The following is a 13,179-nucleotide window of genomic DNA, read 5'->3' as shown; positions in this document are numbered from 1 at the left end:
GAGCGGCTGACAGCACCACACAACAGTGATTAATGCAGCGGTCAAAAGCCCCGCTTAAAACCCAATTTCACAACAAGAGCCTTTTCCGTACAGTTAACTCTGCCCTGAGTACAGTATCTGAGCAGAGGCCTCCTGAGGCACCACTAAGCCACACACAGGCACGTATACAAAGTACAAATAAAGGCTTATCTTCTGGGTGCACGGTGGCAAAGGCGGTTAGCGCTCTTGCCTCCCAAGAAGGAGATCATGGGTTCAATTCCCAGACTTTACCAACATCACATGGTCTCTCTGGGTTGAGTCTGCATGTTCTCCCCAGGTTCTCCGGCTTCCTCCCACCGTCCAAACACATACATGTGTTAGGCAAAATTGGCCCAATGGACAGGTGTTGAAAATTAGCATATTCTGCTACACACACTAAAAACATTGCATCTGGTTCGTCCAATGCTATGTCCATAAATAATGTTTATCTTAAACAAAACAGTTTTTAGCTTGGATTTGAACATCTTAAGAAGTTCAAAGTAGAAGCCTGTCTCACATCTTCAGGAAGACTGTTCACTGTTTGGTCCATGTTTAGTCCTGACTCTAGCACCAGCAGGAGGCCGGTCCATGTTTAGTCCTGACTCTGGACACCAGCAGGAGGCCGTTCCATGTTTAGTCCTGACTCTGGGCACCAGCAGGAGGCCGGTCCATGTTTAGTCCTGACTCTGACACCAGCAGGAGGCCGGTCCATGTTTAGTCCTGACTCTAGCACCAGCAGGAGGCCGGTCCATGTTTAGTCCTGACTCTGGGCACCAGCAGGAGGCCGGTCCATGTTTAGTCCTGACTCTGGCACCAGCAGGAGGCCGGTCCATGTTTAGTCCTGACTCTGGCACCAGCAGGAGGCCGGTCCATGTTTAGTCCTGACTCTAGCACCAGCAGGAGGCCGGTCCATGTTTAGTCCTGACTCTGGGCACCAGCAGGAGGCCGGTCCATGTTTAGTCCTGACTCTGGCACCAGCAGGAGGCCGGTCCATGTTTAGTCCTGACTCTGGCACCAGCAGGAGGCCAGTCCATGTTTAGTCCTGACTCTGGCACCAGCAGGAGGCCGGTCCATGTTTAGTCCTGACTGGCACCAGCAGGAGGCCGGTCCATGTTTAGTCCTGACTCTGGGCACCAGCAGGAGGCCGGTCCATGTTTAGTCCTTGTTTATTTTATTTCCGGGTCATTAAGCTACCAAGACCAACAAAAAATAGATTTCCAACTATTTTAAACCTATCCTGACACATATCTCACATTAAACACACTGAATCTGTCCTTCACCTTTAGACTCACAGTATTTCTTCCTATCTCCTCCTCATTCTTCTCCCACAATGCCTTTAGACAGCACCAGACACTATCTGAGCCTGTGTGTAACATGAACCCACTTTACCTGGACACACTTTCCTCACTGTGAGCTGTTTCAAGGTACATTCAAGTTATTCTCAGCTCCATCACGGCCCTGTCCTCGATACAAGCAACTTAAAATATACAACATAATGGAGCATACTACCACTGGCACTTCTGAGCACCTTTACGCGCATATTATAACAATTCTTGACAATGCCTGAATTAGTATGATTTCTAAATGTGCATGTTTTCTCATTGTTTGACATTTGCAAGCTGAATATGTCCTTTCTCTGCCGTCTTGTGTTTTGCAGGTTATGTCAGGGTGTGTCACGTCTTGATGCTGAGCTGAGTGATGCAGATCTGGCTACACTGCCCCCTGGGTGATGGTACAAGCACTGCATGCACAAACTGCACTATACATGCCATTGATTTATATCTAAGGGTAGGTACTGTTTGTAATGTTTTGTGAGTGTTGATTTTCTCCACAATAGTTTAATTTTGTATTATTAGGACTTGAAATTGCATGCTCATGTTGTTATTCATATGTTCATGATCACGGTGAGTTTCAGTTCATTTATATTGCATTTGCATAAAGAATAGACACATTCACAAACCTTTTCTGTACTGTTGACTAAAGCCCTATGCGGTATAATACTTTAATTGTGTCATAAACTAAAATCTGGTGGAAGTCGGCAATCTATAACGGTAATAGTTGTTTTTATCCAATTATCAGAAGTGTGTCGATGTTATTTGATCAAGTCTAAGCACTGCACCTTTTTCACTAAATGTAATAATAACATTTTGCATGTGTTGACGTTGTATTTTACGACATCTCCTGATCGGGTGAGGAGGGTTAGCTGGTGTTGTGAATCAGGCCGCTGCACATTCACACACGGCTTCTTCATAACACCAGGGTCTCTCCACACCACACACTGCTCCCACAGGACACGTTTGGATGAATCGAAATGTGGATTTTCTATTTGAATATACTACTGTAAATCATTATAGCAGTTATAACTCTGTTTTAACTCTATTACACTGTTTTCTCAAATAAAACTGTTTTGGAAAATCACATTTGTGTTTGGTCTGTATTTAACACTCACCAAATGACAGACAGTTTTGTTGCATTGTTGTGTTTTTATTTACTACATATTAGAATAGGCATACATTGTGTACTGTATGCTAAATAGAAATTATTTTGGTTTTGATAAACAGTAACAGTTCATCACACACTCCTTTTGATTTGGGCCACCTCATGTAAGTAGGCGATAAATAACTTGGTTCCCTCAATGTAGTTGTACCTGAAACAAGAGAAAAGAGATTAACGACGTAAAAAGCCGACATCGCCTTATACAATATTCCATAATAGGCCACATTTTAGCTCAGAAGTCAATTCATGTCAATCATAAATTGACTGACATAATATAATTAAAACATTAATGACATTAATTCGCCTTGCAAGCAATGATTTACTGTTTATTTTCTTCAATTCAATGGGGTTGCAACAGCAGACAACAGGGAACAAGCCTAAAGCTGCAATTCGTTTGTTTTATGTATTACCACGGACTTCCCCAAACAAATAAGCAAATGATAATGACAATTTTAAGTACTGTAAATCAAAGAAAGCCTTATTTAGTTAAGTGTGTTTTTTCTAGTCAAATAAAAATCTATAGAAATTTGAGCTGGCTGGCTATTGTCAAGGCCGAATCATGAAAACAAACGTCTATGAACATTAAATATTAGAATGCTTAATGTTAAACCTGCTCATCTTCTCGTTCTGGGAGTGGAGCCCGTCGTCGAAGCCCCCGATGGGCAACATGATGATGTTCTTCCCCGTCACGTCCTGGAACGTGCGGGCGATGGGGATGGTCCCGCCCTCACGGATCAGGTCTGGGTCCATGTCAAAAACTGAAGAGAGGAGATATGTACATACACATAAAACTGCAATAATGGATATAAAGTCTTGTGTAATGTGGCTTTAAATATAAATAAATACTCAAATGAAAAGACAATTGAAAAGAGAAAAAGAAAATAATGATAAAGATGTGTAGTGGTGGTGCGTGTAGTTAAGGGTGTCACAATGCTAAGATGTAACATATACATTACAACAAGCTGTGCAGCATAGCCTTAGCTTTGATTTATTCTGAAGCTATGACCTTGTGGGAAATATCTATTTTTTTTTAAATGTTTTTAATTAAATTGAGAACCTCTTTTGACAGCAGCTTTTCCAGCGTCATACAGCGAGTGTTTAGTGTCAGCGAGCCAAGGCTTAGCTCCAATCACCATGGTCACCTTCAGCTTGTTTGGACTCTTCCTCTTAGCAAACACAGAGTGGAGGTAGTTTGTCACCTATAACCAGGGGCGGGAGAAGTACTCAAATGTGAAAATACAGATACAGGAGGGAAAAAAGAAGTTTGAGATTTCTGTGGTGATTTTGATTCTTATTTTTTTCTATATATTTTAGTTTTCTCAAATTTGGGGCTTTACGCAGTATATTACAAGGAACATGCTTAAAAAGAACTCTTCAAACCAAATGAAAAGTACATTATACTTTTAGGTCCAGGTAAAAAAATGCCTATACCTGCGCTATTCTCATTTGTCCTCGCCTGTTTGAGTTTTGCTTTGTTTAAAAAAGTTGTATGAAAATGACCTGTTTCTTGACCACGGCAGGATCCATGTCAGGGACTTGTCTGATGGAAAACTTGCCCGTGACTTTAGCGGGGATGACAGTTTTTGTGCCAAGGTCAGAGAAGGCGCCCTCGATCCCGTGAATGGTGACCGTCGGGTGGCGCCACCTGTGGGCCAATAAATCCACCTTGAAGAACAAAAAGATAAACACAAAATAAAACAACTCTGCCATTAACCATTATTGAACTATTATTTGAAATTTGGATGGAATTTAGAATTGGGAGACGCTTGCATCAACTTGATTCATTATACGTCTTTTCCTTGGGTATTATTAGTTTGTAGTCGTTGTATACCACTAAATGTGTTGACAGACTTTGAAGTGAAATAAGCGGTTCATCTAATATACTATGATTCTGTATCAAGTCTTATATTTCAAACTACAGCATAATTTGTATGCGGTTTGAACATAAAGCATAGTATGAGCTGATATTTGTCAAGACCTGCAGAACAGAACTTTTGAATTTACATTTAACTGAATTATGGAAATGGGAGAAATACAATTCCATCCATGCTTTCAAAATTTTGTTTTTAATCAATAATTGAATTGTCAAAACATTCATTTATATCACAATTTTCTTGGAGCAACCAAACGGATGGAAATTAGCTGATTCTGCCCTGTATCCTATATCTTTGACACTTCAGCTCTTGGACTAAACACTACTACATTTAGAGCTTTACTATCAGATGTCCAACAGATTTGCTCAAGAAAGACACTAACCTGAGAATATTGTGTATCGATGTAACGTTACCTAGTTGAAGTAAAACTGGTAGATAAGTACTATTTAGCTTTTGAGAAGATTACCTACAAATATAACCTATAGCTCTATTAAACGCTGTTTAAGAACAAACTCAGTAGTTTTATTATTGGCACCATCAAAAACCCAACTTTCCAGGAAAAAAAGCAGATGAATGGAAACAAGTTGGAACCCCGACATCTCCATTCAGAAACCCCAGTCATCTGCTTCTCCTGAAAGTTCACATTTGACTGAATCCATTGTCCCTCACTCAGATTATAGCTGGCCAACAGGAGATGTGGGTGGAAAAAAGTGTCTTGTTTGAGACAGAGTTGCCTTCAAAGAGCCTTCTACTGCAGGCGCTACTTCTGTACTTTAAGTCAAAATGTGATGCTTGATTGCACTTTTACATGTACTACAGCAAATATACTCACCTTATTGTTGTACATGAGGTGGTTGACTCCTATCTTGTCCTTGTAGTGGTCAAAGTCAAACTCGATGTCCTGGTACATTTTCCACTCCTCGTCTGTGAGGGGGGCCACAGCCTCCCTTATCCCCGGAATGAGGATTTTACCACTTGGGCTGATCAAAGTGTCTGCAGCAGGAAGTTAGTAAAAACAGTTCATTTTTTTGTACTTTGCATAATTAACCTAAGATTACAATTGGTTTGATTTATGAAGGAGGGCATAGCTTTTTGGATAAGACCCCCACCTACGCCAAGTGGAGCTGAAGGGATTAAGGATTATTAAAGAGTTTGGGAAGTGTGTTAGCCTAAAATGTGTTCTTTTAATTCCTCTGCTTTTCTGAGTGGCTCCGACTCCCTGCCGCGCATCAGATTAAGCCAGGAAGCAAAGAGTGCTGTGGCAGTTTCAGTGCCAAGTTTGAGGTAGAGGTCAAATCAAATCAGTTTTTAATTATTATTTTTCTCTACCACTCCAATGCTACTACTCCGGTAATAATGGACTTAGACTTGAACTTTAACAGCCACGTCAAATCAAGAACATCATCAGCTTTTTATCATCTAAAAAACTCAAACAAAATCAAAAATATAGTGTCTAAACCAGATTTGGAGAGACTTATCCATGCGTTTGTCTCCAGTAGATTAGACTACTGTAACGGCCTGCTCACTGGTCTCTCCAAACGAGTTGTAAAACAGCTGCAGTACATCCAGAACGCTGCTGCTCGGGTCCTGACTAGAACCAGGAAGTACGATCACATTAGTCCTGTTCTCAGGTCTCTGCACTGACTCCTGTGGCTCAGAGAAGAGACTTTAAAGCAGCTCTGCTTGTGTACAAGTCTCTCCATGGCCTAGCACCAAAGTACATCTTGGATATGTTAGTGCCATATGAACCATCTCTGACTCTGAGGACCTCAGGGACCGGCCTCCTGCTGGTGCCAGAGTCAGGACTAAACATGGACCAGCCTCCTGCTGGTGCCAGAGTCAGGACTAAACATGGACCGGCCTCCTGCTGGTGCCCAGAGTCAGGACTAAACATGGACCGGCCTCCTGCTGGTGCCAGAGTCAGGACTAAACATGGACCGGCCTCCTGCTAGTGCCCAGAGTCAGGACTAAACATGGACCGGCCTCCTGCTAGTGCCCAGAGTCAGGACTAAACATGGACCGGCCTCCTGCAGGTGCCAGAGTCAGGACTAAACATGGACCGGCCTCCTGCTGGTGCCCAGAGTCAGGACTAAACATGGACCGGCCTCTTGCTAGTGCCCAGAGTCAGGACTAAACATGGACCGGCCTCCTGCTGGTGCCAGAGTCAGGACTAAACATGGACCGGCCTCCTGCTGGTGCCAGAGTCAGGACTAAACATGGACCGGCCTCCTGCTGGTGCCAGAGTCAGGACTAAACATGGACCGGCCTCCTGCTGGTGCCAGCGTCAGGACTAAACATGGACCGGCCTCCTGCTGGTGCCAGCGTCAGGACTAAACATGGACCGGCCTCCTGCTGTTGCCAGAGCCAGGACTAAACATGGACCGGCCTCCTGCTGGTGCCCAGAGTCAGGACTAAACATGGACCGGCCTCCTGCTGGTGCCAGAGTCAGGACTAAACATGGACCGGCCTCCTGCTAGTGCCCAGAGTCAGGACTAAACATGGACCGGCCTCCTGCTAGTGCCCAGAGTCAGGACTAAACATGGACCGGCCTCCTGCAGGTGCCAGAGTCAGGACTAAACATGGACCGGCCTCCTGCTGGTGCCCAGAGTCAGGACTAAACATGGACCGGCCTCTTGCTAGTGCCCAGAGTCAGGACTAAACATGGACCGGCCTCCTGCTGGTGCCAGAGTCAGGACTAAACATGGACCGGCCTCCTGCTGGTGCCAGAGTCAGGACTAAACATGGACCGGCCTCCTGCTGGTGCCAGAGTCAGGACTAAACATGGACCGGCCTCCTGCTGGTGCCAGCGTCAGGACTAAACATGGGGAATCTGCATTTCAGTTTTATGCAGCTAAAATCTGGAACAGTCTTCCTGAAGATGCTGAATATGTAAGATAGCTTGTTCAAATCCAAGCTAAAAACTGTTTTGTTTAGCTGTGCATATGACTGAAATTATTTTTCTTTCCACTCTTCTCTTTCATGTTTTAAAATGTTTTGTGATTTCTGTAATTTCTTTGTGATTTTAATGCATTTTTTCTGTTGTGTGAAGCACTTTGAATTGCCTTGTGTATGAAATGTGCTCTACAAATAAACTTGCCTTGCCTATTGCTTTTATATTAAGTTAAAATGGTCATTTATTTTGTTTATAATGGAGGTTTGGCTGATAAAATACAGATTTATAGTATTTTTTTATTACTGTGAGACTGGCTTTTAATTCTACTTTCTTTATTTGGAAACCTTTATTTCTTGTAACAAACATAATTTCCCATTTTCTGGCTTTTCCTATTAGAGCGAGTTAAGGCATAAAACTATGGCAAGGAAAACTGTACCCATCTGTAAATAGTATGATGGTGAAAGATTGTTTTTGAATGTGTATATTTTCACTGACGTATAATGGAAAAGTGTTTAAATCTATTTTGTATTATAATGGTGTAGAAAAGTCCAACCAGGAATGGGAGTTGGAAATTAGAGAGATATTATTCTTACCTAAAACACCAATAAGGTCAGTCATTGGCTCTATAACAGTGCCGCCGTAGACTCCAGAGTGCAGGTCCTGTCTCGGCCCCTCAATCTGTCAACGCACCAACGACAACCTTACCAGTGAACCAACCAGGCTGATTTTACAGCACAGATACAGAATGTTATTTTCACTCTTTCGCCAGACCTCTGCAAAGAAGTAGCAGTTCCCCCTGGTGCCATACGTGAGGGCTGGTCTTCTGCTGAGCCATCCACAGTCCGAGATGACGATGAAGTCCACGTCACTGAAGAAAGTGTCTCTCTGAGCTAGAATCATGGCGTCCAAACCGTTCGAGCCAGTCTCTTCCATGCCCTCAATCACAAACTTCACATTCACCGGCAACTCCTGAAAAACAGTAGGATTCTGGTGTGATCATTACAAATAGTTGTCATAAAGCAATATGTAGTATTAAGATTATTCTGTGTACTTTTTTTGAGAGTGTATAAAATAAACCACACAGAAAGCTTAAATCTGAAAATATGTGTGAAGGAGTCTATATAGTTCTTCATAGAGCACTTCTTTGTACTGTATTGTGTAAATTGTTGTTTCTCACCACATTAAGAGCCTGGTAAGCTTCTACAGTGTGAATCCAGGCCAAAACAGGAGCTTTGTTGTCTGAGGCCCCTCTTCCATACAGGTTACCTACAAGCAGAAACCGATCATTAGGAATCAGAATCAGAATCAGAATTACCTCTAAATGCTCTAATTCACACAAAGTAGCTTTTTGTCGCATTTTGGTGGAGTACTTATTTACTCTTAATAAGTAAACTTATTCAACCACGTACTCTACCACCAATCGCGTTCAGACAGGCAAGGTATGTAAAATCCAAATGACAAAATAAAATCAGAATATATAGATTACCGAACCACTTACTTTTATGTTAGAGTCAAAACATTTCAGCCAATTAAATCACTGCTGTTATGCCCAAATCCATTTAGGTTTCAAGGAAGTGGCAGCCATTTTCACCATATTTGCTTTTCCAGTGCTTTAATGTCATATTGGATAATGTCATAAAGAGGTTCAGCATTAAAAGTGGTCTTGAGCTGGAAGCATAGTGACAGTATCACCAAAGAGGCTCGTACTTTTATACATGACATTTTGAAATGTGAAATATGATATAAAATATGAGAACCATTATGGCTGCCATAAATCAAATAGTGACTGTTGAATCAGGGAGCAGAAAAAGACACAACATAAAATTGTGACTATTTTCTTAAATCATCATCATTTGCACATTTTCCCTCTCTCTTACTAAAACTATTACCAAACTGATGATCTGCTATTCTAATTCTATTTGGAGTTGATCAGTAATTTATTAATTGAATAATTTTCTATAAATCTCTGTCATCTATTGTTTAATAAATAGTTGTATTGTATTATGCAGTACAGAGCGTGGATCTACATTTGTTTTTCCCATATTTGTAACTAAATACTGTCCAAAGACATGTATTTCTTGATATTTTAGCCTCATAACAAGAAGCTTATAGTGTTGGTACCTTCAATCTCAGTGAGGTTGTAGGGCTCAGTTTTCCAGCCGTCCTCGAGCTTGGCTGGTTGGACATCCACATGTCCATAGACGCACACTGTATGTTTCTGAGTGTCATTCCCAAACTGAGCTGTCACCACTTTGGGCAGCGTCAGAGTCCCACCACCAGGGAGCTGTGGGAAACAAGATGTCTTTAAGTTTAGACAGCTAATTAGCATTCATTTAATGTATTAGTCATTCCAGTGGTGTGTTTGGTATGGTAAAAAAAGAAAAAGGGAGAGTGAAAAAATTACAAAATTAATTTAAAATTCAAGGAAAAAAAGGTTTACTTTAAAATGTATAAAATGTTTTAAAATAAAACTGTTTAAAAAGTCTTAAAAAGACATGTACATTACTCTGAAAGAAAATGTATTTACTGGAGACCAATTTGGCACTGGGTGAAAAACAATTCTAAAAAACGACTTTAGGTTTGACATTAATAAAAAGGCAGAAAGGTTTCTGTCTTTGGAGTATGTGTGTTTGTATTGTATCCACTAATTACCGGCGGGAAACTGCAGAGGTGCCTTGTTCTTTGACCCCAAAACACACATACGTCTAAAGATTTTGGAAATGGCTTTGATGTGAGTCTATAATGAGCAGCCTGATTTAATCTGGATGCCTCTGCCAGCTTTTTGAAGTTACCACTGCTGGAGGGAGGACCAGCGCGTGCTTTACCTTAACCTACTGTGTGCAAGGGAGAATACATGTTCCAATTAGGCCCATCAAAACACTGACTTCTTGTTCACCAATGTCCACCATCACCACACTGCCTCCCATCCTCCTCAGTTTGTCAGCGGTTACATCCATCATACGGTGCAGATCGGGTCTTCTTAGGATGTTGCTGGAGTCGCTCTCAATAGCAACCCAGTCCCGTAGAGCCTCGAAAACAAACACATACATTTAAACATGGATCAGACAGGGATTTGAACCAATATGAAGATTTCTCTGGATACATAGATTTCAGAATATATGAGCTACATATTATGTCTTCACAAAGTAGATATGGACGTGGTAGATTTCAAAAAGGCTTTAAGACATCTACAGAGTTGTTCTATAAGTAAGCTTGCATAAAAAATAATAGTGTTTTTGAACATGATATAGGTACCATCAATGATTGTGCTTACAGTGTTAAGACAATTGGCTGCAGTTATCTTTGGTTAAACATGTTTTTTTTGTTTTTTTCTGCTGTAAAATAAAATTCTTGAAACGTTTCAGGTCAAAAACAAACCTACTGCTTCTAACCTCTTTTAAGGGAATGAAATGTATTTGCTTTACCTCGACATATTCCTCCTGATGACTGTCTATGTACTGTGCCAGCTCTGAGTACTGGAAGGCACCAACACAGGAGAGCACGGACAGGACGGAGGTCACACAGAGCAAAGCCATCTGGACACACATAACTATAGTCATACAGAGATTAAAATAACAGAGATTTGATTAACAATTACAATTAGATAAAGAAATGGCAACTAAGTATCCATAAGAAGATCCCAACACAGATGTTACTATAACTTTAGGGGTTTTACTCAGTATCCCCAAATAACAACTTTACAAGTAGTCATAGAATGTGATATAATGAAAGCAGTTGCAAGGGAAGTTTTTAGTATAAGAATAAATACTGATAGAACAGTAATTACACCTCTGCAAAGCACATAATGGAAATATTTTACCTTTAGTTGTCTCTTGATGCAACAGTTTCCACAGTCTGGAAAACTGTGTTCTTCTTTTGCTTCTGAGAGGCTTATAAACCCCCTTGCCTGCCCTCTTGTACGGGTCACTCGGTCAGATATTTCCTGGGCCAATGCCAAAAGTGCTGACCAAAAGTTTAATGAACTTAGTGGTCAGAGATCAGGGTCCACGGGAGCAAAGGTGCTCTGACAAAACATACAATTTTGTTTATGTAGTAGAACGTTTACACTACTTTTTATAATAATCTTTATATATGCCACCTGAAAGTGTTGCCCATATGTCTTCATCCATCGGTGGTAAACAAAAAAGAAAAAAAGAATGCAAAAGAAGGACAAAAAGAACGTAAAAGACCAGTATTTCGGCTTAAGACAATTCACAGAGGACATTAATCATTCTTAAACTGACCGACTGGACACAAAGCGAATCGTAAATATGTATGTAGGAGGCATAGCCTATTTTCATATCAAATACATTCCATGGAATGCGAGGAGTCATTGTTCTCGCATGGTTTATTATTAGACCCGAGCGCCACAAGCTGGCAAGAGGCCTATTAGTTCCAAACTTTGCCCAAAATTCAGAATTGGTGAAAAATGTTGTGTTTTTTTCGTTTTTTGCCTTAAAAAATGGCGCGACAGCTCCACCAACAAAAGTCAAAATACATTGCGCCTATGGGAGAAGCCTCCACGTAAACTTTGTCGTAGAGCTATGAAATTATTACCATCTATAAGAGTAAAGTGTTTCTTTAATCTAGTGGTTCCAAACAATACAATGAGTTTTAAGCCTGTTGTGATGCAAAAAGATGTAAAGATCAACCCAGCAGTTTTATCATGAAACCAGGATACTGTAGCTAAGCAATTCACCAGCTGAGATGACAAACAGGGCAAGTCGTTGAAATTGCATATGTTAAAATAAAAAAACAACTGATAAAAGATTGCAGTTGCACAATTGAGGCGAGCAGAGTCTAGATTATTCCCCTACATAAACTCCACTAGAGTTTGTGTTTTATGAACGTGTTTATAATAGTATCTGATTGGATTGTATCAGCTGAGGGCAGATGTCACATGTTTACTGGGCAGACGCAGAAGCAGCAAACAATGAGTTCCTGGTGGTGTTGTCTTGCTGAAAAACAATTTAAATGGGTGTGCATTGAATGTAAAACAAAGAATTGTGAAAATGTAAATCACATGGGTCTGGGTTTAACCCTAAACCCTAACCCCTGACCCTAACCTTAACCTTAACCCTAACCTTAACCCTTAACTCTAACCTTAACCTTAACCTTAACCCTAACCTTAACCCTTAACTCTAACCTTAACCTTAACCTTAACCCTAACCTTAACCCTTAACTCTAACCTTAACCTTAACCTTAACCCTAACCTTAACCCTTAACTCTAACCTTAACCTTAACCTTAACCCTAACCTTAACCCTTAACTCTAACCTTAACCTTAACCTTAACCTTAACCCTAACCTTAACCCTTAACTCTAACCTTAACCTTAACCTTAACCTTAACCCTAACCTTAACCCTTAACTCTAACCTTAACCTTAACCTTAACCTTAACCTTAACCTTAACCTTAACCTTAACCTTAACCTTAACCTTAACCTTAACCCTAACCTTAACCTTAACCCTTAACTCTAACTCTAACCTTAACCTTAACCCTAACCTTAACCCTAACCCTAACCTTAACCCCTAAACCTAACCCTAAGTTTTAGGTTTACTTCGTTTGGTTAAAACTAGTTTATACCATGACTTTGTATTAGCAAAAGTGTAGCTAACTCATCCCAAAACAAACTAGACTGCAAAAAAATGTTTAAACTCGAAAGAATAAATCTTCGTGCAGGAATCGAACCCACGAACTCTTTGCGCAAAGGCGTGTCTCTAACCATCAGGTTAAGTTGGTGCTGCAAGACACTAAATTTATCTCTGTCAGCACCAGGTGTAGCAAAACGGTGAACCCCAAGTGATTTGGGCCGCAAGAGCGCCGCCATCTTGGATTTCATCACTTCCTGTCCAATTCCCTATATGACCTAGTGCCAACCCTCTGAAAACTGGGTTATAGTT

At 40.9% G+C, this 13,179-nt stretch overlaps 1 protein-coding gene and 1 long non-coding RNA gene across 2 annotated transcripts in view; one reads left to right on the top strand and one right to left on the bottom strand.

Moving 5' to 3' along the window:
- The window catches only part of LOC140373978 (uncharacterized), a 41,435-nt gene extending 39,657 nt beyond the window's left edge, over positions 1–1,778 (top strand). Inside the window, exon 3 of the long non-coding RNA XR_011929057.1 lies at positions 1,676–1,778. This is a non-coding gene — a long non-coding RNA (uncharacterized lncRNA). The remainder of the gene's footprint in view (positions 1–1,675) is intronic.
- Positions 1,779–2,481: 703 nt separating this feature from the next.
- On the bottom strand, positions 2,482–11,182 carry cndp1 (carnosine dipeptidase 1). Its single transcript, XM_072460439.1, has 12 exons — positions 11,102–11,182; positions 10,707–10,817; positions 10,167–10,310; positions 9,403–9,565; positions 8,459–8,547; positions 8,053–8,250; positions 7,875–7,959; positions 5,221–5,381; positions 4,015–4,179; positions 3,572–3,713; positions 3,125–3,272; positions 2,482–2,665 (listed from the first exon to the last, which is right to left on the bottom strand). The coding sequence occupies exons 2-12, from the start codon at positions 10,815–10,817 to the stop codon at positions 2,590–2,592; spliced, it is 1,482 nt and encodes a 493-aa protein (XP_072316540.1). The 5' UTR covers positions 11,102–11,182; the 3' UTR covers positions 2,482–2,589.
- Positions 11,183–13,179: the final 1,997 nt, after the last annotated feature.

This window comes from Eucyclogobius newberryi, unplaced genomic scaffold (assembly GCF_026437365.1).
Source record: "Eucyclogobius newberryi isolate DKJ021-1_F unplaced genomic scaffold, fEucNew1.0.hap1 SCAF_3, whole genome shotgun sequence".
Lineage (NCBI taxonomy): Eukaryota > Metazoa > Chordata > Actinopteri > Gobiiformes > Gobiidae > Eucyclogobius > Eucyclogobius newberryi.
The sequence above is the reverse complement of the archived record's forward strand: the minus strand, read 5'-3'. Positions and strand labels throughout refer to the sequence as shown.

Coding starts and splice junctions, on each gene's coding strand:
- cndp1 (XM_072460439.1), bottom strand. CDS start 10,817: ATGGCTTTGCTCTGTGTGACCTCCGTCCTGTCCGTGCTCTCCTGTGTT. Junction 10,311..10,706: donor ATCAGGAGGAATATGTCGAG/GTAAAGCAAATA, acceptor TTTGTTTTCGAG/GCTCTACGGGACTGGGTTGC. Junction 2,666..3,124: donor CAGAACGAGAAGATGAGCAG/GTTTAACATTAA, acceptor CTCTTGTTTCAG/GTACAACTACATTGAGGGAA.